Here is a 24,377-nt window from a genome sequence, read left to right as displayed (position 1 = left end):
GGGAGATTGCTGCCATCCGCTCCCTGGAGCACCCAGTCTGGGGTTGGGGGCAATGTAGGAAGAGGGACCCTCTTGTTCAGAGAGGTCTATTCAACCCTAAAGGGGTGAAACACTTGCCCAGAACGCTGGCCTGAAACCAGCTAGTTTTAGTGATATTTTTTTTCCCTCTGTAGTCAGAGAAAGATATATTAGACAGCCAGAGCGACCAGAGCTCTAGAGGAGAAGCGCTCCGGAGGGGGAGAAGCATTCCAGAAAAGGGCACAGAATGTGCGAAGGTCCTGCGCTGAGGAGTGCAGGACAGGGCTGCAGGGCCAGGCAGCAGGTTAGAGCTTCACCCCAAGAGCGATGGGAACCACAGGAGGATTGCTTTTTTTAATAAGTTTATTTATTTTATTTATTTACTTTTAGCTACGTTGGGTCTTCGTTGCTGTGTGCGGGCTTTCTCTAGTTGCAGCAAGCGGGGGTTACTTTACGTTGCAGTGGGCGGGCTTCTCATTGCCGTGGCTTCTCTTGTTGCAGAGCACGGGCTCTAGGCGCGTGGGCTTCAGTAGTTGTGGCACGCGGGCTCAGTAGTTGTGGCTCGTGGGCTCTAGAGCGCAGGCTCAGCAGTTGTGGCGCACGGGCTTAGTTGTTCCGCAGCATGTGGGATCTTCCCAGACCAGGGATCGAATCCTTGCCGCCTGCATTGACAGGAGGATTCTTAACCACTGCACCACCAGGGAAGTTCCTGTGTTTATTTTTGATTGTTCGTGTTTTCTAATTTTCTTCATGCACATGTACTGTTTTTGTAATTTTAAAATATATTAATGTATCTAAATTATATATACTTAGATATATAATACATTATATAATATATATTATATATTTTAAAATATATATTTAAATATACATGCACATACCACGGATGCTTTTTATTTTATTAAAAAAAAACCTCTCCAGTACAAAAAGTGCTGGGTGGCAGCCCAAGGCTCCCTACCCGCCTCGGTTAGACCCTTCACTCAGTTGCTCAGGGCCTTTCGAAGCCTACGCGAGGTCTGAGGTGGGGGGGAGGTGCCCACCAGAGAAATCAGAAACCCCGCAGGGAGGGCGCCCAGAGCCCTGCGCCCCGCTGGCTGTGAGCTCGGGTTTCGGCCCGGAGCCCCGTCTGGCCGGTCGTGCGTGTCCTTTTCTCTCCACTTTGGCGTCCCACCTGCGCTCCCCTTGCAATCTCCCCGACTGGCACCCCCTGGCGCGGCCGGATGCCGCCCATCGCATAGGTGTTGATGTGCACGCCTCTGGCGGCTGGGGTGAGTTCCCCAACCCGGGGGCCTCCCGCGGCAGCCGAGCCGGCTCAGCAGGAACTCTGAGCGCAATTTGGAGCAAGGTGGGTGCCAGGACAGGGCCCGGGATGGGACGGGAGGGAGGCGCGGGGTCAGCAAAGCCAGCTGGAGAGCAGGTGCTTCAGCGTCTAGGCGCTCAGAGTCGGTCAGACGTGGGTTCAAATTCTGACTCCTCCAGGCTTAAGTAGGTGGACGCCGGCGAGGTGTGACATCAACTCCCACCTCTCCTCTGGGAATGTGGGCAGTAGCCCCTGCCTGGCTGTTCTGAGGACTGGGTGATTGCTGTTGGCATATACTTCCCTCAGGAGCCTGACCCATTCAACGTCTCACATGGATTAGCAATTTCCATTCATTTTGGTTCAATTCAAAGCCTGGCTTCCAATGACAACCAAATGCAAGGCTTAATCCTTCATTAGCTCTTGAATTAAAAACAACAAACGAACAAACAAAAAACCCTGAAGGACATTATTGAGATAACTGGGGAAATTTGAATGTGGACCAAATGACTGATAACATTGTGTTGAAATTAAATTGAGTAAGATGATGGTATTGTGGTTTTACAGGCATTGTCCTTAACCTTAGGAGACACTCGATGAAGAGTTTGGGGCTGGAGTTTAATGATGGCTGCAAAGTGCTTTCAGATGGGTCAGTAAAAGAAAAGGAGGAGGCCAATGGGAGAGTGTTCACACTTCCTGGATCCAGGTGAGCAAATGTGGGCATTCATCGTAGTATTCTTTCCACTTATCTGAAAGTTTAAAACAGTTTTTTTTTTCCAAACTGAAATGCTATCAACTTTCTAAGAAAGAGGGTCTTGCTTTCTTGTTGCATTAGGAGAAGTGTTGGGAACTTTCTCCCTCTTCTCCGTCTTCCTCCGTTATCGCTCCAAGGGTCCCCGACTAAGGTGTGCTGTTGTGTGTCAAACAGATGTTTTGGGCCAGCCAGGGAGCCTCACCACTCTTCTTTTTTTTTTTTTTTTTTTTTGCGGTACGCAGGCCTCTCACTGCTGTGGCCTCTCCCGTTGCGGAGCACAGGCTCCGGACGCACAGGCTCAGAGGCCATGGCTCACGGGCCCAGCCGCTCCGCGGCATGTGGGATCCTCCCAGACCGGGGCACGAACCCGTGTCCTCTGCGTCGGCAGGCGGACTCTCAACCACTGCGCCACCAGGGAAGCCCACCACTGTTCTTAATGCTGTTGCTAGGCAGAAGTGCAACTAGCACACTTTCAGAACCCCTGTCCCCATCCTTGCTGGGCTGGTACATCCTGGACATTAGTCCCGAATCATGTCAGTTTGGCCATTGCAGCCACACCCCCAAGCCAAGGCCCTTTGACCAGAACAATAAATAACTCCACCTAATTTGGACTTCATCAAACCAACTTCGTTTAGTCTAGAGCCATGCTTCTCAGTATATGGGACAACGGTCACACACAACCTTTAAAAGAATGGCATAGCCATAGGACATGACAAAAACTGGTTAGATCCCACATGCTGTGGAGCAACTAAGCCCGTGCGCCACAACTCCTGAGCCTGAGCTCTAGGCCCACAAGCCACAACTACTGAGCCCATGTGCCACAACTACTGAAGCCCGTGCGCCTAAGAGCCTGTGCTCTGCAACAAAAGAAGCCATCGCAACAAAGAGTAGCCCCTGCTCAATGCAACTTAGAGAAAGCCGGTGCACAGCAACGAAGACCCAATGCAGCCAGAACAAAACAAAACAAAACAAAAAACAAACCTGGTTAGAGCCAGCTAGATCCAAGATGGCGGAAGATTTGACTTCCAGTGGACCTTGAGCCTTGTTATATACTCATTGTAATACATTAGCATCTGCTAAGTGACACACCCACTAGCACCATGACAGTTCCAAGGCCAACCATCAAAGACCAAAAGTGGGCAATGGCCTATCCTGGAAATCTCCACCCTTTCCCCAAAATAATTGGAATAATCCTCCCACTCATTAGCCTATGAAATTACCCAGCCCATAAAAACTAACCATGCCATATTTCAGAGCCTCTCGCCTTCTGAGATGGCCCACACTCTGTCTGTGGAGAGTGCTTCTCTCTTAATAAGTCCACTTCTTACCTATCACTTTGTCTCTCACTGAATTCTTTATGTGAGGAGACATCAAGAACCTGAGCTTCATCAAGTCCTGAAACCAGGTGTGTGATCTCAATTTAAAGACTGTGGGTTCAAGTCCCAATCTGGGTTTAGGCACTTGGCTTCAAGTCGCTATCTGAGGCGCATGGTTTCACTTTGAGACTCTGAAAATGACAAAATTCCCCTAAAGCACACACACATTTTAGATGTCACGTCAAGGAGCTGACAGAAGGTGTGATGGCCACCAAGCTGTGATGTCCATCCACTGGCCCTAGAATTAAAATTTGAATGGGCTAGACGGAAACAGGAAACAACCTAAATGTCCATCAACTGGCAGATGGAGAGACAAAATGTGACATATCCTTATAATGGAACACTATTCAGCAATAAAAATGATGTAGCTACAGATACATGCTATGACATGGCTGAACCTCAAAAATATGCTCAGGGAAAGAACCGGGACACAAGAGACCACATGTTGTATGGTCTATTTATATGAAATGTCCAGAAAAGGCAAAGCTACAGACAGAAAGAAGATTAGTGGTTTCCTGGGGCAAGGACCGGAACTAACATTCAATGTGCACAAGGGTTCATAATGGGATGATGAAATGTTTGAAAACTGATTTATGGTGATGGTTGCATAACTTGGTAATTTTACTAAAAACCACTCAATTGCAGACATGAAAAGTGTGAACAATCCAGTATGCAAATATACCTCAATAATGTTGTTTTCGAATGTCACTGGGCTGGAACGTACTGACCCACACTTTCGGGGTTTCAGACACACAGGGTCCCATCATTCTGACGTGTGTGATCTTATCCCTGCCTTCATCTCCTTTGCCCTCTAGTCCTCACCACATAGTGTTCTGCCCTACCTGGGCTGTACATCCTCAGGGGAGGGAGGGGCAGTGTGTGTCTTGCTCACACTGCATCCCAGGGCCTGCTCTAGGAAGCTGCTCTCTAAATATTTGTCTAATGAGTGAAAGAAGGAAGGGATGGTGTCATCCTCTTCTTGAGAAAGTGGCAGGGTTCCTAGAAGCTCCTTTTTTTAATTTTTAGGTTTTTTTTTTTTTTTTTAAATTCAGTCTTGTTTATTCTTCTTCTTCTCTTCTTTTTTTTTTGCAGTACGCGGGCCTCTCGCTGTTGTGGCCTCTCCCGTTGTGGAGCACAGGCTCCGGATGCACAGGCTCAGCGGCCATGGCTCACAGGCCCAGCCACTCTGCGGCATGTGCGATCTTCCCGGACCGGGGCACGAACCCGTGTCCCCTGCTTCGGCAGGCGGACTCTCAACCACTGCGCCACCAGGGAAGCCCTCTTCTTTTTCTTTAATTTTTAGTTTTTGGCCATGCCATGCAACATGTGGGATCTTAGTTCCCTGACCGGGCATCGAACCTGTGCCCCCTGCATTGGAAGGAAAGAGTCTTAACCACTGGACCTCTAGGGAAGTCCCTCTAGCTGCTCCTTTTATATGGTCATCAAATGTCTCACCATTATCCTTTCCCATGGCTGGGTACGTGGGAATATCTTTACCCCTCAGGAGAGAATTAAATTCTGTTCATCGTGTTGCAGTTGGAAACCTTGTCCTTGTTCCCTGGAATTGCTTACTTTAGAGTGATTTGGGCATTAGGGTCTAATGCTTCTACCATTTACCAAAGGCTTACTATGTGCCGGGGGGGTTCACGTGTGTAATCGCATCCAACCCTGGCAACAGTCCTGTGGGCCAGGTGTTATTATTTCCCCTAGTTTGCAGATCAGAAAGCTGAGGCCCAGAAAGGTTAAGGCAGTCACCCAAGGTTACACAGCTGTTCAGAAGCAGTGTCAGGATGTGAACTCAGGGCCTTCAAAGTCCAGGCACTTGAAACTAAACATACCTCTGGGTCGTTCAGTGGAATGGTATCAGTCAGACGGGGGTGGGAACTGGAGTTTCCCTGAACCCCTTGTTGACATCTGTTTTAAGGCCTAAGAACTGCATCTTGGGTAATTTTAAGGACTAGAAAATAGATACTTTATCAACACCAGTGAATGGTTTGCTACTTCAAATAGGGGTCCTTTTGTTACTTGGATGCTGTTTTTTTTACCTCTATCTGTCTCTCATGTTCTCAAGGTCACTGCCTCTGCTTCTCTCGCAAAATTTCTTCCTTGTTTCAAGTTGCTCGGGTGAGCCCGTTTCTCCATTTCTAATCCTGCGTGCTCGCCCCATCTAGTGGTACGACTTGGGAATTACACTATCCTCCCTCTGAGAAGCCGCAGGGTGAGGCAAGGTTTGGGGGAATGAATGCCTTGAGCCCTTCTGTCCAGGACAAAAATAGCAACAGTTCTCAGGTTACCAGAGGCCAGGTTCTCCAGATGCGTTCTAGCTACCTCTCTGGAGGCCACCTTAACTCTTTTATTTAATTATAAACTATTTAATCAAAAGAAACAATATAACACCCCAGATTTAATAGATGTTACATTTTGCTGTATTTCCTCCAGCTCTCTTTAATAAAAGTACCTTTAATAAAAGTAGAGCTCTAGGGCTTCCCTGGTGGCGCAGTGGTTGAGAGTCCACCTGCCAATGCAGGGGACATGGGTTTGTGCCCCGGTTCAGGAAGATCCCACATGCCGCGGAGCGGCTGGGCCCGTGAGCCATGGCCGCTGAGCCTGCGCGTCCGGAGCCTGTGCTCTGCAATGGGAGAGGCCACAACAGTGAGAGGCCCGCGTACTGCAAAAAAAAAAAAAAAGAAAAAAAGTAGAGCTCTAATCCCATCCCTTTGGCCTTCCTCCCCAAAAGTCATCTCCATGCCAAAACTGAAGTGTATCAATTCCTTGTTATGTTTTGTTTTTATTTGAACTACACATGTTATGTATCCGCATACAATGTGCATTTTAAAAAACTATTTATTTATTTTGGCTGCTCCAGGTCTTAGTTGTGGCACACGGGATCTTTGTTGTGGCACGCACGTGGGATCTAGTTCCCCGACCAGGGATCGAACCCAGGCCCCCTGCATTGGGAGCGAGGAGTCTTACCCACTGGACCACTAGGGAAGTCCCACAATGTGCATTTTAAATATGTGAACAGAAGGAATTCCCTGGCAGTCCAGTGGTTAGGACTCCGTGCTTTCACTGCCAGGGCTCAGGTTCAGGGAACCAAGATCCTGCAAGCTGTGTGGCATGGCCAAAAAACAAAACAGAACAAAAAAACAAAAAATATGTAAACACATAAATGGTATGCTGTACATCTCCTTTGGCTACTTTTTCTTTTTCACTCAACTCTGGTTCATGAGACTTATTGACATTGATACACATAGTTCTAGTGTATCCATTTTTATCTTCTGTATAATATTCCATTTTAGGATTAAACAATGGTTTGTTTATCCATTCCTCTGGTGATGGAAAATTAGCTTTGATTCCAATTTTTAATACTACAAATAGCACCTCAACAAACATCCTTGAATGTGTCTCCTTGTGTACATGGGTCCCTCTAGGAGTGGGCTTTGCCATGAATGGGTTACAGGTGGGCAGACGGAAAGGGCCCAAGGCAGCCAGGGCCCTGGGCTCAGTCACCTTGTCCAGTAGCCCTTCCACTAACACCAGTGGACTGTACACATACTTTCATTTTCTTCATGCATCATAATGTGATAAAGGCTTGAAGATGGAATTTCTGGGTCACAGGGCATGTACATCTTCAACTTTGCCAAGTATTGCCAAATTGGTCTTGTCTTCAATGTCACTTTAAGTGACATCAGGGGGCTCTTGTTCCCCCAAAAGATCTGGGTGACTGCCATTTCCTGGGTATGTAGCTTAGGACTGGAGCGCGTGCAACCATCTGTTTACATCACAGATATTTACTGACATCTGCTGTGCCATGAGTAATAACATCCCTGTCTCTGACCCAGGAAGCTCATGTCTTTGACAGCCTCTGTGAAACTGGCAGGCTAACTTGTGAGCTTGCAAGCAGGGCAAAACCTGAGACACTTCACCATTCTTCATGAGACAATCCCCTTTCCCACCATGCACAAAGCACTATCACAAGCCTGAAGGGCTCAAAGAGAAGGGTCCCCTTGGCCTGTTTTGAAGGGTATGATGGTTAATTTTATCCACCAGCTTGACTGGGTCATGGGGTGCCCATACATTTGGTTAAATGTTATATCTGGGTGTGTCTGCGAGGGTGTTTCTGGATGAGATCAACATTTTTTTTTACTTTTTTTTTTTTTTTTTGCGGTACGCGGGCCTCTCACTGTTGTGGCCTCTCCCGTTGTGGAGCACAGGCTCCGGACACGCAGGCTCAGCGGCCATGGCTCACGGGCCCAGCCGCTCCGTGACATGTGGGATCCTCCCGGACCGAGGCACGAACCCATGTCCCCTGCATCGGCAGGCGGACTCTCAGCCACTGCGCCACCAGGGGAGCCCTGTTTTCTCTTTTTTAACATTTATTTTTTTAAATTTCTTTTTTAGTATTTATTTATTTGGCTGTGCCAGGTCTTGGTTGCAGCACACAGGATCTTCTTTGCTGCACGCAGGATCTTTTAGTTGCGGTAGGCGGGAATTTTTTAGTTGCAGCATGTAGGATATAGTTCCCTGACCAGGGATCGAACTTGGGTCCCCTGCATTGGGAGCATGAAGTCTTAGCCACTGGACCACCAGGGAAGTCCCTGGTGTCTTCTTTAGCTTGAAACCCACAGTCCCTATGGATGCAATGCGTTAACTGCCTTCTCCAACCTTGGGTGTATGATCCATCTGGGAGGCAGATTTCTTTCCCCTTTGTGTTTTGCCTATGAAGCAGGTTGGCAGTCCTGAGCCCACGCCCATCGAGAGGTCAAAGAGGGTGGCTAGGTCCCAGGGGGAAAAGAAACCAGCTTTGGGTTAAACACGTTCCTCGGAGAAGCCAGTTCAGTCATTCCTGAGCCCAGCTCCTGGCCATCCATTTGTGATTGACTTGGGGGCTGGAGGTGACATTTGTTTAAGGAACAACAGTGAGAGACCTGAGTGGTGTGTAGAAGCGCAGAGAACAGGAAACCTTTCCAGGAGGTTTTTCAACAACAGCAACACCACCTTGGGGTGTTTTCCAACAATGATACATTTACAAAGAATTCTCCATGGGGCAGCTGGTCGGTCTCAGGTGATGTTGGTAGAACTTGGAAGGATTGTAAAAGTGAGATGGAAGAATATTAACACCCCCCCCCACAGCTCTGACGACACTGGATGGTAATTGCTGAGACCCCTCCCCAGGCGCCACCCCCGGCCAGATGGGCGCCCTGTTGGGCGGCACCAAGTCTCTCTTACTTATTGTAAATCCCCAGGTGGACAGATACAGCGCCTGACATAGAGGAAGCCTTGGACTGCTAGAAGATGGATGAGTGCATTTCCAGCACAAGTAGAACAGACAAAAGTCATCCAGGAATTCAAGGAGAGAACTTTCCAGAAGTCTTGCATCCCATACCAACTGCCCCCTTCCTACCTCCTGGGTTCACAACGTGTCCTGGATGTCCGTCTCACTGCACTCACCTCCCACACCGTGACCACACGTCTACTCATCCGTCTTCCCTGGGCCCTCTGCTAAGGTGCCCCTACACTCATCTCGTCAAGTGACCCTCAGGGCAACCTTATAAGGCAGGGACTATCGTTAGGGCCAGTCTACAAATGAGGAACCAGGGCCTAGAGAGCGTGAGTAACCTGCCCAGGGTCATATGCATGGTCACAGCGGAGGCAGAATTTGAACCCAGGCAGTTTGTTTCCTGCCTGTTGGAGGAGAGAGGCAGGTCAGTGGGGGAAGAGCTCAGGTGGGGCCTCTGAAGGGCCCGAGTGCTCATCCTGACTCCACCACTTTCTACTCATGTGACAAGTTCCTTGGGCACGTTATTTAACCTCTCTGGATATTCACCTGTAAAATAAAGATTGCCACTTCACAGGGTTGCCTTAGAATTAAATGAGATGATGAGTCTAGTGCACCCAGAACCTGATCCTTAGCAAGCACTTAATAAATAAAACAATACAAAATAATGTTATTTTAAAAACATATGATAGCCTATAAAAAGTGTCTGAATCTGCAGTGATAGAAAGCAAATCTGTGGTCGATTGACAGGGGAGGGGGCGTCAGGGGAGAGGTGAGAATTACAAGATGGCAGGAGGAATCTTCTGGGCGTGAAGGCCATGCTCACTACCCTGATTATGAGGATAAATATGTCAAAATGTAACAAATTGTACACTTTTTTTTAAATTAATTAATTAATTAATTAATTGATGGCTGGGTTTGGTCTTCGTTGCTGTGCGCAGGCTTTCTCTAGTTGCGGTGAGCAGGTGCTACTCTTTGTTGCGGTGCGCAGGCTTCTCATTGCAGTGGCTTCTCTTTTTGTGGAGCATGGGCTCTAGGTGCGTGGGCTTCAGTAGTTGTGGCACGTGGGCTCAGTAATTATGGCTCATGGGCTCTAGAGCGCAGGCTCAGTAGTTGTGGCACACGGGCCCAGCCGCTCCGTGGCATGTGGGATCTTCCTGGGCCATGGCTTGAACCTGTGTCCCCTGCATTGGCAGGCGGATTCTTAACCACTGCGCCACCAGGGAAGCCCTGTACACTTTAAATGTGTGCATTTAGTTGTATGTCAAACCTACCTCAATAAAGCTTTTTGAAGGCATATGTAATATTCTATAGCCATTAGGATTTCATAGAAATAAAGTGTGAATCCCTGTATAAACGATAACAAGAAGAACGCCAAATACCATGTGCCCCAGCAGAGCCCCTCTGTATAAAATAGACACTGATAAGACTTAGATGAGAACAAGTCTTCGGGCTGACAGTTGGCTTTTTATTTTTATTTATTTATTTATCTATTTTTAGCTGTGTTGGGTCTTCATTGCTGTGCACAGGCTTTCTCTAGTTGTAGCGAGCGGGGGTTACTCTTTGTTGTGGTGTGCAGGCTTCTCATTGCGGAGGCTCCTCTTGTTGCGGAGCACAGGCTCTAGGCGCACGGGCTTCAGTAGTTGCAGCACGTGGGCTCAGTAGTTGTGGTGCATGGGCTTAGTTGCTCCACGGCATGTGGGATCTTCCCAGACCAGGGACTGAACCCGTGTCCCCTGCATTGGCAGGTGGATTCTTAACCACTGTGCCACCAGGGAAGTCCGACAGTTGGTTTTTTATATAATCTAGGGGTTTGAACTTCTATTGTCATTTTTTTCTGGAGGTCACAGAGGTAGTGAGGGCAGGATTTGAACCCACGTCTCTGAGTCCTCAGACCAGCAGCTCACCAGTACCCTCTCCTGCTTCACTCGGTGCGAGTAGGTCTCTGCAGCCTTGAGCAGTTTCCCATTCTATCAGCGTGGTCACACCTCTACTTACAGTCAACTCCGAAACTTCCCTGGAAACAGGTGTGGACCAGGGGGCGCTGTCTTTGGTCCTGAAAATCTCTGCCCACCTCGAACCAAAGGGCAGAGCCCTATCTGCAGCTCCCTTCCAAGACTTTCCTGGTTGCGCTTTCAAGTTATGACGGCCTTAAGGAGTCAAGTTGGTGGTTTTGAATGTTTTTGTTTTTGTTTTTTGCGGTACGTGGGCCTCTCACTGTTGTGGCCTCTCCCGTTGCAGAGCACAGGCTCTGGACGCGCAGGCTCAGCAGCCATGGCTCATGGGCCCAGCTGCTCCGTGGCATGTGGGCTCCTCCCGGACCGGGGCACGAACCCGTGTCCCCTGCATCAGCAGGCAGACTCTCAACCACTGCGCCACCAGGGAAGCCCTTGAATGTTTTTTATTAACAATTTAAACACTGTAGGTGATGTTCCAAGAGAGAAATGACAGAAAGATTAAAGGGGAAGGGGATAATGTAGGGACAAGAGGACGGGTGGGAGGTGAGATGACCAGCCTTCCAGGGACAGTGATGCAAGATGGCAGCTACCATGGGCTTGGATGATTTTTGAAAACAAAATGTGGATATAAATACCCAGAAGCACTCCCTTTTGTAAGATTTATAACAAAAATTAATATGACTGGAGTTAATAGTTCTAATGGAGTGGTCACCCAGTAGCCAAATCAGTGTTAGCAAAATGGCAGAATTCATGTAGCATCAAACTGGTCCAAAGAGAGCTTCAGCTTCTAATGTTGTCTAAAGAAAACATGAAACACCCTCAGCTGCCTGAAGGACAGTATTACAGCAATTAATAAAAAAGATAAACCACAGGCTCTCCACCACCCGCCTCCCAATCAGATTTCTTCATTTTCCACAGCAGCAAATTTTCTAGGTACGTCTTGCAGACCTCAGAGTACTAGAAGTTCCCATTCACAGGCAATTTCTCTTAAGATATGCTAAATGAACTAGTTTTTATCTTAAGATACTCACTGATACTGGAAATATATGTTGTTTTACACTCTTTAAAACTTTATTTTATTTTATTTTATTTTTTGCGGTACGCGGGCCTCTCACTGTTGTGGCCTCTCCCGTTGTGCAGCACAGGCTCCGGACGCGCAGGCTCAGCGGCCATGGCTCACGGGCCCAGCTGCTCCGTGGCATGTGGGATCTTCCCGGACCGGGGCACGAACCCGTGTCCCCTGCATCGGCAGGCAAACTCTCAACCACTGCTCCACCAGGGAAGCCCTAAAACTTTCTTAAAAGAGGGGGAATGGGGCACAATGCAGTGTCAGGATCATTATGTAGTTGAGGGGCACTTGGGGGGCCCATTTATATCCATTCCTGGGGCTCAGATATGTTTGGGTCATCCAGAGAGTTCTTTGTGAGGGTTTTGAGGCCCTCTACTCTCGTGGTCATCTTCCCACCCTCCATAAATTCCAGTGGCCAACTTCAAGATAAGTGACCAAATGACAAATCAGGAAATAGTCACATTTTCAAGGAAACAAAATGTCATTTGAGCATGTACAATAGCGCAAACTGGGGGGGTTACCCAGGCACAACACCCTTGCCCATAGCTGGTAGATACAAGGTCAAGATACCCGACCCAGGTTGGGCCCATCAGCTTCTCTGTCCGAGGGCAGTGCCGGAGCAACAGGGCCCCAGAGCTCCTGCCACTGAGGCCCCCACACCCCACCTCTGGGATCCTCTCTCCCAAGTCGGGGTCGCTCCGCATTTTTTACATTTCCACGGGCCACCCTGGGTTCTTCTAAGAAGCCCTGGAGAAGCCCAAGCCAGTCAGTGTCCGTCTATTGTTTGGAAGCAAAGAACCTCATCTGATAAAACAGTTGGTAACAGAGAGGGGGAGACAGGCCGCAGAAGCTCAGGGAAATGCAGGGATTTGGACTTGATTACTGAACCCACATGGAGGACGCTGCAGGAGGCACCTCCTTCCCCGATCTCCATCTTCCAGGAGAGGGGAGCCCCAGAGCCCGCAGTGACAGAACAGAGAAGCAAGTGTCACCCAGACTCCCCTCGGGACCACATGCCCACCGAGGGGAAGAGCTCCAGGGCCCTGAGAAGCTGAGGCCAAGACCCCTTCCACCACCAGAACCAGGATAGGGCTGAGTTCTAACAAAACTGGGAAGTCGAAAGCAGTTGCAAATGTCAACATCTTGCCTCAGAGACTCCCAGGCCTTTCTGTGAAGAATCGTCTGGAAAAATCTCCTAGAGCATCCAAAGGGCCAGGACCTCTGGAGAGTTGAGTTCAGACATGGATTCTATGGATGCTAAACCACATCGTGGTTTGATTCCATTTTTCCCAGTCTTTGCTAGAGAAAAAGTGGGATGAGGACAGTTGCGCAGAGGGCACTGGGGGCATCTGGAGGACTTGGCAGCACTGGAACTCCAGACCCTCAGAAACGGCTCCACAGCTGTGCCTGCCCCACAGAGCAAAGTTCTGCATCCCGCCCGCCCCCCAGCCTGAGGCTGGTCTCCCCCATCCTCTCTTCAGCCTCAGCACAGCCCTGCTGGATCTCAGTAGGAAAGAGGGGCCACCTCCAGAAGGAACTGTGGGAATCCGCTATTTTAGATAATCAGGCAGTCTAGGGGGAGGTGAGAGCTATAGATTTTTTTTTTTTTTTTTTTTTTGCGGTACGCGGGCCTCTCACCGTTGTGGCCTCTCCCGTTGCGGAGCACAGGCTCTGGACGCGCTGGCTCAGCAGCCATGGCTCACGGGCCCAGCCACTCCGCGGCATGTGGGATCTTCCAGGACCGGGGTGCAAACCCGTGTCCCCTGCATCGGCAGGTGGGCTCTCAACCACTGCGCCACCAGGGAAGCCCAGGGTTACAATTTTTTTTCATAAATAATTATTAAACCAAGAATTAAGATTTTATGGAAAATCTATTAATGAGATGGATGGGGTTCTCTCTCTTTTCTTTTTCCATTTACTTCGTGTACCCACTGGGGAAAATTACTGAGTGATTTTTCTTCTTTCCAGAGGGCCAGAGGTAAGACAGGGGAGGTGAGAAAGGAAGCTGCAGGAAGCTGGGCCACTGGGGTCTTGCTCAGGGAGGAAAGAGGAAAGAGGCTACGTTTCCACTGTACAGCACAGGGAGCCATATTCAATATCTGGTAATAACCTATAATGAAAAAAATCTGAAAAACTGAATCACTTTGCTGTATACCTGAAACTAACAAAACCTTGTAAGTCAACTATACTTTAATTAAAAAGACAGAAAGAAAGAAAGAAAGAAAGAAAGAAAGAAAGAAAGAAAGAAAGAAAGAAAGAAAGAAAGAAAGAAAAGAAAGAGGCTGAGTTTCTAGGATTGGCATCCTTACAGTGACCCATCCCACATGTCCTTGGGAAGTCTTCATCTACCTCCAGGTGTTCACATACCCCAGGGTGAAGGTGGCCGGCTTAAGACAGGGTAAGGCCCACCACAAGGGCTGCCACCCTACCTCCAGAAAGTTGGGGCTCAAAGCACCTCTCCAGGGACGCCTGACAAGCTTTCTCCACCAGGGCTGGTGTGAGCAGGTGGCCTGGCTGCCAGGCCCTCTGTTATCTGTTGAACCTAATCAGTTTTCCTGCTGGCTCTGGGACAGAAGCCGCCTCGGGCATGCAGTTGGTCAAGTCCAGCGCGTTCCCTGGGGTGCAGCTGTGAGAGATGTTGGAGCAGCTCTGTGGTCTCCAGGGGATTTGCAACACGGGGTGGGGCGAGTGTGTGGAGAGCAGGAGGTTGAGGCCATAAAAGTTACAGAAACTGGTTCATTCCTTCTCTTCCTAGCTGAGTGGTTCTGGACATGTGACCTCACTTCTCTGGGTCTCAGTTTCCCTATCTGTAAAGTGGGGATCACAACAGTCTCTTCCTCTTGAAGTTGTTGGACATACCAATGGACTGATGCATATAGAGCCCTTACCGCTGCAGACAGTTAAGAGGTCAGGAAGACCTTTTACTGTGACTGTCACCGCTTTTGACTCTCTCAGCAAATTGTGTGAGGCTCACAAGTCAGGAGAGACTGTTTATTTTTTTAAAGATTTTGTTGACGTGGACCATTTTTAAAGTCTTTAATGAATTTGTTACAATATTGTTTCTGTTTTGTGTTTTGGTTTTTTGGCCGCGAGGCATGTGGGATCTTAGCTCCCCGACCAGGGATCGAACCCGCACTCCTTGCATTGGAAGGCAAAGTCTTTAACCACTGGACCACCAGGGAAGTACCAGGAGAGACTGTTTAGACCACTAGTGTTTGAAACTTTTGTGTCTTTAAGGATTGTATATAGTGCTGGAAGGAATCGATGGTGTTTGGATCTGGAATTACAAAAGCTCAGTAGCTGGTATTTATGACTCTAAAGATAACACAGGGCTTCCCTGGTGGTGCAGTGGTTGAGAATCCGCCTGCCGATGCAGGGGACACGGGTTCGTGCCCCGGTCCGGGAGGATCCCACATGCCGCGGAGCAGCTGGGCCCGTGAGCCATGGCCGCTGAGCCTGCGCATCCGGAGCCTGTGCTCCGCAATGGGAGAGGCCGCAACAGTGAAAGGCAAGCGTACCGCAAAAAAAAAGGAAAAAAAAAAGTGTTTTTGGCTGTGCTGTGGCATGCAGGATCTTAGTTCCCTGACCAGGGACGGAACCCATGCTCCTGCAGTGCAAGTGAGAAGTCCTAACCCTGGGCCGCCAGGCAATTCCCCTGTGCTCTGCTTTATCCCCAGCATACGGCACTGGATCTGACACAGCCAGTGTCTGTTAAATATTTGTTGATACACTGGCTGATGAGTGAACTCAACCAACTTCGGCAAAGCCTGGGCCAGCGTTACCTGAACAAACCCAGCAGCCATCGTGATCTTTGATCTGACCATGTCATTCCCGGTGTGCAACCTTCTGTGGCTCCCTATTGCCCCCCAAACAGAGGCCTTCCCCTTCCAGTCTCTGCCTAGCTCTCCATCCTCCTTCTCACCAGCCTCCACCGTGTGAAATACTTTCAGTCCCCCAAACTGCACATCCTGCATATTCTGTTCTCTGCATAGAACATCCTACTCCTCCGTTTTTGCTTGGCTAACTCCGTTAATTCTCAGTTCAGACTGACAGCGTTCCCTGCTCCATGGCCTCGGCGCTTCTCTGACCGCTCACTATTGGCCCTTGCCCACTGCCTGCCTCTCCCAGAGCCTAGAAGCTCGAGGCGGGGGCGGGCAACCCCATCTCCTTCCGTACTGTCTGTCTCCCAGCATCCAGCAAGGGGCCTGCCTTGTAGCGTGCTCAATGAAAGAGTGCGCTTCTGGGTTTGTGCACACCAGGGCACGTCCGCCTTGGTGTAGCCCCAGTGCTCAGCCTGGGGCCAGGCACCCAGAGCACCCTGCAACTGTTTCAGGAAGGCAGGCAGGATGGGGAGACTTAAGAAAGGCTCACGATAGCTCCAGGGGACGTGAAGAGAGGGATGACAAAGCAAAGCGTGAAGGATCTGAGAAGCTCTTAAGAAAAAGAAACCGTAAAAGCTAGCCGTGCGTTTCACCTGCAGCTGAGAGAGTCACTACCCCCTTCCGTGGCTCTCGCAAAGATGGTGGCGCGGAGCCACGCCCCTCGCCAACAAGGCCTTCCCACGGTGTGTTGGGGGTGGCCTGCGGGCGGAGGTGACGCACGGATCGGAAGTTCGTCCCCAAACTCGGCTGCCCGGGCGGCCCTAGCAGTGGCTGTGGCTGGCTGCGAGCTGGGCGATGCATCCGGCTGGGCTGTTCTGGGTCGCCGCGGCGCTGCGGCTGCTGCTGGAGGCCCACGTGGCGGCGGCGTTCGACCCTATCAGCTTGGGCATCGCCATCGGGGCCGCGTCGGCCCTCACCGGCTACCTGTCGTACAAGGACCTGTACTGCCGCTTCGCCGAGTGCTGCCGAGAAGAGCAGCCGCTCAACGCGTCGGGTACGGCGGGTCTGCCCCGGAGGGGCTCGAGGGGCGCGGGCGCCAGCGCCCGGCACCCCGCGCTTACCCTGAGGTGGGGTGGGAAGGAGGAGGGTTGGGGCCTCGGCCCGGACTCCAGCCTCGGAAGCCGTGTCTTCGGAGACAGTTTCTCCGGATCGTGGGGCTCTGCCCAAGTTCCTTTCTAAAAGTTTGGATGCGTTGGGATGACAGTAAGAAGAAACTGAAAGCAGCAGCCCTTCGGCGCCATGTCACCCCTGTTAAGTAGTTTTCAGATGTGCAGCGTCTGCCCAGAAAGCCCACCTTTGGCCCTCGGTTTTCTTACAAGCCGGAAGGGGTGGCTGGGGAAATAGCAAGCGGCTGAGTCAAGAGAGGGCCAATCCTTGGATGAACGAACACATTTGGCTTCCTTTTCTAGTCCATTTCCTTGGAAGTGGCGTCGTGTGACTGCAGCCCGTGTGGTTCTGCCTCGGCGCTAACCCTGGGGTTTGGCAGAGACCCTGCTGGACCACTTGCTAACCTGTGCCTCTCACTTTGGCCAGCTGGGGAGAGTGCTGCTTTTCTGGTGCACGTTTAATGTGTGTTTTTCTCTCTTGTTCCCGGGCTGGCTCCTGCAGCCCTCAAGCTGAATTTGGAGGAGAAGCTCTTTGGGCAGCATCTGGCCACAGCGGTGATTCTCAAGGCGCTGACTGGCTTCAGGAACAACAAAAATCCCAAGAAACCACTGACCCTTTCCTTACACGGCTGGGCTGGCACGGGCAAGAATTTTGTCAGCCAAATTGTGGCTGAAAATCTTCACCCAAAAGGTCTCAAGAGCGACTTTGTCCACCTGTTTGTGTCGACCCTGCACTTTCCTCACGAGCAGCACATAAAACTGTACCAGGCAAGGAATTCTGTTACCCCGTCCCCTGGCCTCTCGGACCCGTCCGGGCGACCTGCTCCCTGACTCCGGCCTCTGCTGCTTTCCTTTGCACTCCCGTAGCCCCAGGCCCCTGCACACTTCCCCCACCCTGGTAACCCTTTGCCATCTGCAGAGCTCTCCTGCAACTTTTTTTTCTCGCTGATTCCAAAATAATACAGCTGGGTAGGTGATGTTATTTCCATTAAAAGATGGAGCCAAGAGCGGCAAGGCGACTTGCTCCTTAGAATTTTTGTGCAAATCAGAAACCGGGACCCAAATCTCCTGACTCCCAGTCCACAGGGTAGCTGTGTTGCGCGGTGCGTATCTTCAGTATCCCCATCACAGCCCTTGGTTAAGTGGAGCAGGTCATGCGATTTGCTTGGACACGACTTCATGTAAGGCTTCTCCTGTGATGCAGCTTCAGCTTGGCCTCTGCGGTTAGCAGTGGAGACCAGAGGATTTTGTTTCTCCTCAATAGCGTTCACTTCCTTTGTTCCTCCCGTCCTTCACATTCTTGGCATTGCTGTGTTAAGTCGTCCCGTAGGGCTCTCATTTAAATGGACGTCCTTGTGAAAGTTAGTGTTCCTGCTGTTAGGTGGGGACTGAAATAAGGAATAGAAACTGAACAAGGAAGTGAAAGTGGATATTTGCCCCATAAACTGTAAGACAGGGAAGACTGCCAAAAAGAGAGAATGATTTTCTTATTTACCAAATTCTGTCATAAATCCCTAGAAATACACGAACAAACGCTTTTCATGAAATGTCATCTAGGTCAGCACCTTTGTTCACTGCACCAGTAAAAGGCACTGGTCTTGGGATGCTGTGCCGGTCTTAGTCTAGTTTCTTATTCCTCAGTATGTCTGGTAAAATTAACATGAGATTCCCAGCCCTAGGGAGATGAAGATGACAGGTTGGTGAACAGTGAAATGATCAATATTCATGTATCTTAGACCCAATACCTTTAAAAAGTCACATTTGGCACGTCATTTGAGTTAGGAAAACACTTATTTGCATTTTAGCACCTATCTCTGCCAGTTTCCACTTCTTATAGATGAAGTTTTGGAAAAGCTCTCAGCCAGTGAGTGGAGGTTAGGGTGCGAGTTTTCTTTGTTAAACCCCAGAGAGCTCTGATTTTTCACCTTCCTGAGCATGAGGAACAGTGGAGCGCCCCTGCTCCCCTGGGCCTATCTTTTGAGTCCCTGCATCCTATTTCTTCTCTTACGGTTGGTGTAGGACCAGTTACGGAGGTGGATTCGGGGTAACGTGAGTGCATGTGCGAGCTCCGTGTTCATATTTGACGAGATGGATAAATTGCACCCGGGGCTCATTGATGCAATCAAGCCATTCCTAGATTACTACGAGCAGATTGATGGCGTGTCTTACCGGAAGGCCATCTTCATCTTTCTCAGGTCAGTGGGAGGTGTTTCTCTGAGGGCACACAGCCCTTCATTCTGCCAGGGCTAGAAGGAGGTCCTGGCAACCTCAGCAGGTGCCAGGGACAAAAGTGCCAGCCTGGCAAAAGTGACTTGCGGACTTCTTTTACTTTGGGGTTGCTAGTGTCAGCATGGTACAGAGCAGGGGAAGGAGGAAACAAATGAATAACAGGTAATTTCATTACTTGCACATGTTGTCTCTCAGGGTTATAAAAAGTTGTAGCGGACTTCCCTGGTGGCGCAGTGGTTAAGAATCCGCCTGCCAATACAGGAGACATGGGTTCGAGCCCTAGTCCGGGAAGATCCCACATGCCGCGGAGCAACTAAGCCCGTGCGCCACAACTACTGAGCCCGTGCCCTAGAGCCTTCAAGCCACAGCTACTGAAGCCCGCGTGCCTAGAGCCCGTGCTCCACAACAAGAGAAGCCACTGCAATGAGAAGCCCATGCACAGCAACGAAGACCCAGCGCAGCCAAAAATAAATAAATAATTAAAAAAAAAAAAGTTGTAGCATGACACACCAAGTTCTGAAAAAGATTTTCAGTTCCTGAGGGCAGGTGCTATTTTTTTTTGTCTAGTAACACTTAGTAAATATTCCTTGGTTAAGAATAAACCTTAGAGAAATATCACAATCTGATTCCATATTAGAAAACTCAGTGTTTCCTGATGATATATGACATTTGTAAGAAGTCATTACAACCCTTTAATACATATAGACTGGCTTATATATTTGACTTTGAAACAAGCTGTATAGGGGCCTCCCTGGCGGTCCAGTGGTTAAGACTTCGCCTTCCAGTGCAGGGGGTGCAGGTTCGATCCCTGATCGGAGAGCTAAGATCCCACATGCCTTGTGGCCAAAAAACCAAAACATAAGAAAACCGAAGCAGTACTGTAACAAATTCAATAAAGACTTTAAAAATGGTCCACATCAAAAAAAAAAAAAAAAACTGCTTAGAAACTGAAAAAAAAAGAATAAACTTAGAGCAGGTACGTTTCCTGATTAGAGAAGTCTTTTTATTTTTAATTAATTTTTATTGGAGTATAGTTGATTTACAATGTTGTGTTAGTTTCTGCTGTACAGCAAAGTGAATCAGTTTTACGTATACATATATCCACTCTTAGATTCTTTTCCCATATAGGTCATTACAGAGTATTGAGTAGAGTTCCTGTGCTATACAGTAGGTTGTTATTAGTTATCTATTTTATCTATAGTAGTGTGTATATGTCATAGAGAAGTCTTAACGTGTGATTTTAATCTTCGTTTCTTTGGCCAACTCAGCAATGCAGGCGGGGACCTCATAACTAAGACGGCCCTTGACTTTTGGCGGGCAGGGAGGAAGAGGGAAGACATCCAGCTGAAGGACCTGGAGCCCGTGCTGTCTGTTGGGGTCTTCAATAACAAACACAGTGAGTGCCCCTGGCGAGGAGCCCTCACCCTGCCCGCGGTCACGTGTCTCTCTTTAAGCCTTTCACGAAACCACAGAATCTGCTCGCCTCCGTGCCTTGGTTGAAGCAGGGACTTTTTCGGAGGGCATTCTATTCTAGAAGCTAGTTAGCAGGGGTAGCCAACCGGTCCTTACATCACGCTTGACCAAAAGAGAATCTTGAGGGCTACAGACGTGAAGCATGTGCTGGGCCCTGTTAGAGCAGCGAGCTTGGCCGGGTGACAGGGACAGGAACAGGCGAGAAACCCAGCTGTGCCTTGTTTCCCAGGTGGCCTGTGGCACAGTGGACTGATAGACAGGAACCTCATCGACTACTTCATCCCCTTCCTGCCCCTGGAGTACAGCCACGTGAAGATGTGCGTGCGGGCAGAGATGAAGGCCCGTGGTTCTGCCGTCGACGAAGACGTCGTCACCAGGGTGGCAGAGGAAATGACGTTTTTCCCTAAAGACGAGAAAATCTACTCAGACAAGGGCTGCAAGACAGTGCAGTCACGGCTGGATTTTCACTGAACTCTCATCCAGATGGGGTGAGACGCGGCTGGGAGCCCAGGGAACTCGGGGCCTGGCCTTTCCAAGCACTTTGAAAACCTCTTCAGGGTTTACACATTTGCACCTGTGGACTTGCGGGACATGGAAGCTTCTAAGGGTTGATTTTTGAAATGATGCTCATCTGTTAAGGGTACTTGTCATTTTGCAACAGGACAGCAACCCAGCTGTTCATTGTGGTTGAAGATGAACTTTTGAAGTCCCTCCCCTCCCCCGCCACTACCACTTAACTGACCTTGACAGAATGACAGAAGTGCCTTGAAAACAGCTGTGTGAGTGAGACCAAGGACTCTTTCTGACCCAACGGTACCCACACCTCAGAAGCTGAACTGAAGGAGTTCGAGGGCCCCGCTGCAATCCGGGGAGCGCTGGGTTTTCACCTGCCAGAAGCATTCTTCTGCTCTAGTTCTTTTTTTTACAGAGCGCGTTCACTGACTTGAAGTATTTTCAGGTAAAATCGGTGGCACCTTCAGGCAGTGTCGTGTGGGAGGACCTGGGCCCACAGGCCGAGCACGCAGCTGGGGGAACCGCCTGTGTGTGGCATGGGGGCTCCACGCCAGGGCCCTGCAGCCAGGCAGGACGGGCAGGACCTCTCCGTCTGTCCGTGGCTTTGCTGCTGATGACAGCCCTGGTCATGGAATTCCTTCTCCCAACTCTTACTTGGTACCGATCGCCGCCTTCCTTGTACCACCTCTACTCCTTAACTTCAGCCCCGGCTAGATGTCCCCCCAGCCATATCATCCCTGAAGTCGGATCAGAACCCGACTGTTGGCTTTGAGTCCTTGGCTCCCACGGTGAAATGTTTGTCTGTTACAGTTTACACGTGGGTCAGTCTCTCACTTGACTGCACAGAACCATTTGAAATCCGTAGGACAGAGTCCTTCTCCACGGATGACACGTGCCGACTGAACGGTCAGCTTGCACGTTCTCGTTGCTAAAGTGGAAGTACTGGACACTAGAAGTGCTCGAGTTTTCAAGGATATGTATATTTTTTATAATGTTCTTACTTCTGAATCTTAGATAATAGAAATATGGGACATTGCTCATTTTAAAACATGGGAAGGAATAATTGCCTATTCCTTTATCAGATACTCTTAAGGTTGTGGCTGATCCTGGGTGTCATCTGAGAATGATACCCTGTATGGCAGTGTCAGGCTGGGCTGCCCTGGCCACTGGGAAATACGACTTCCATTCCAGCCAGTGTGGATCATTCTATCTTGTAGTTGCAATGCAACTGCAGACATGTGATGAGAACATGCAGCTTTTTTCTATATAAGATGTGGCAGAATGAATGTTCCTCCCACATGGCAATGCCTTATAGAGGATCACACTTAGTCTTTAAAAAATGCCAAGGTGGGGCTTCCCTGGTGGCGCAGTGGTTGAGAGTCCGCCTGCCGATGCAGGGGACACGGGTTCGTGCCCCGGTCCGGGAAGATCCCACATGCCGCGGAGCGGCTGGGCCCGTGAGCCATGGCCGCTGAGCCTGTGCGTCCGGAGCCTGTGCTCCACAGCGGGAGAGGCCACAACAGTGAGAGGCCCGCGTACCGCAAAAAAAAAAAAAAAAAAAAAAAAAAAAAGCCAAGGTGAGGCTTAAAATTTTTAGTACATGTTCTCAAGTTGGAGCTAAGTTATGTTTCTTTTGTCACCTTTTGGGTGTCTGGTCAGGAGGAGATAAGATTTTTTGTTATGATGCAATAAACTCAACACACGTTGGTTACCTTTGGACTGCTGTTAACGGATTTGTAACTTGAAAAGGCAACAGCTGCTCATGGCCCAGTATCCCCACCCCACGTAAGATGTAGACAAACTTAAATTGACCTACTGAATGTCAAATAATAAAGCCTACATTTTATCATGTGAGATGCCACTTGCAGATTTTGTTTCTGGTTTATTTGGTAGCTCTGAAAAGTTTGAGCTTAGAATAAAGGCTCTTCGAAAAGTCAGGTGTCTTTAGGCTCACCATACCCTGGACACGCTGGGTGGCATTCTTTACCTCATAAAGAATCAGTATTTACCTTAGGGAGTTCCCTGATGGTCCAGCAGTGGAGAATCTACCTTCTAGTGCAGGGGACATGGGTTTGATCCTTAGTTGGGGAACTAAGATCCCACATGCCGCAGGACAACTAAGCCCGTGTGCCACAATCAGAGAGAAGCCCGCACGCTGGAACTAAAGACCCGACGCAGCCAAAAATAAAAATAAAAAATAAAAAAAAAAGTATTAGACCTTAAAAAAACATTTACCTTAAAGGCTGTTATCCCCAAACAAATACAAAGTTAAATTGGATTAGATGATGGGTTCTACTCCATCGAGTTTTCATGGATGAAAATATCATCAGAAAGAGCTGGTCGTCTTCCTAACAAATATATTCTCCTAAAATTAACGTAGGAAGAAAACTGAGGCACTCAAACGTGACTCACGGCTGCCATTCTGAACCTGAGTAAGGCCGAGCTCAGACCGGGAAACCTACTTGCCTGGTCTTGCCTGCCCTGAAGTGGTAAATAATGAAATCCTTGTTATGTTAACCAGATTTCAGCTTAATCCCTTAACCTGGGCTCTTATCTTTGACAGTGATTTGTTAACACCAGCTCTTCCCAGGACTGAGGATGGAGCCCTTTCTAGAAAGCTGAGACCCTCTTCGCCAACACGTCGTCACCCACTCCTGTAAGTTCCCAGTTGGAGGTGTTCATCCCATGAGGCTGCCCTTCTCCGTCTGGGTCTCAGGCTAATGTCGCTTCTACTTCACCCCATGCTGCCTCACCTCAAAGACTGAACTTTCCAAGGGGAGTCAGGGGACCCCTGTGTTCCCTAATTAGGGACTCCCAGGTGCTGGGGCTGCCATTTTCAGATGAACAGTTTGCCCTAATCCGTTACCCCCGGGGCCGTGACAACAGGCCAGCTTCAGGTCAACATCAAGCACTTTCCTACATTCCGTGCTGCCTTAGGGGGCCTGGGCGGGTGGGTAGCCATGAGGCAGAGGGGTCCAACCCGTCTTCTGTGCCTGCTAATAACTGCCCCTGCGAGCACTGTGCAGATGCTCGTATCCCACAGCAGCCCTCAGCAGCCCTCGTAGGCACAAAGGTGTGTTGCACAAAACAAGGCGTGTTTACATTCCGACACTGCTCTGTACTCCTGGCCGGCTTCTCAGCGGGAGGTATGTCTGTAGACTTGAATGAACTCCACAGCTGAGTGTCGGGAGCTCCAGGGGCCCCCTTGATGGAGTGTGACCCCACGGGCAGCTGAGCAAGGAGCCGGAGCTGCCAAGGTCCTCGGAGTCCGTGTCACACTCTCCTCCATTCCAGCCTGGGCTGCACTGTTAGGTCTAAATTCACAGCTTAGGGACTTCCCTGGTGGCGCAGTGGTTAAGACTCCGCCTGCCAACGCAGGGGACACGGGTTTGAGCCCTGGTCCAGGAAGATCCCACATGCCGCGG

General features: G+C 49.6%; 1 protein-coding gene across 1 annotated transcript; it reads left to right on the top strand.

The window, feature by feature from the left end:
• Positions 1-16,358: 16,358 nt before the first annotated feature.
• On the top strand, positions 16,359-22,813 carry TOR1B (torsin family 1 member B). The gene is made up of 5 exons (XM_081236377.1): positions 16,359-16,625; positions 17,240-17,505; positions 18,757-18,932; positions 20,235-20,362; positions 20,669-22,813. The coding sequence occupies exons 1-5, from the start codon at positions 16,427-16,429 to the stop codon at positions 20,908-20,910; spliced, it is 1,011 nt and encodes a 336-aa protein (XP_081092503.1). The 5' UTR covers positions 16,359-16,426; the 3' UTR covers positions 20,911-22,813.
• The last annotated feature ends 1,564 nt before the right edge of the window (positions 22,814-24,377 follow it).

The sequence above is a fragment of the Mesoplodon bidens genome (assembly GCF_964165515.1).
Source record: "Mesoplodon bidens genome assembly, chromosome: 6".
NCBI classification, from domain to species: Eukaryota; Metazoa; Chordata; class Mammalia; order Artiodactyla; family Ziphiidae; genus Mesoplodon; species Mesoplodon bidens.
The sequence above is the reverse complement of the archived record's forward strand: the minus strand, read 5'-3'. Positions and strand labels throughout refer to the sequence as shown.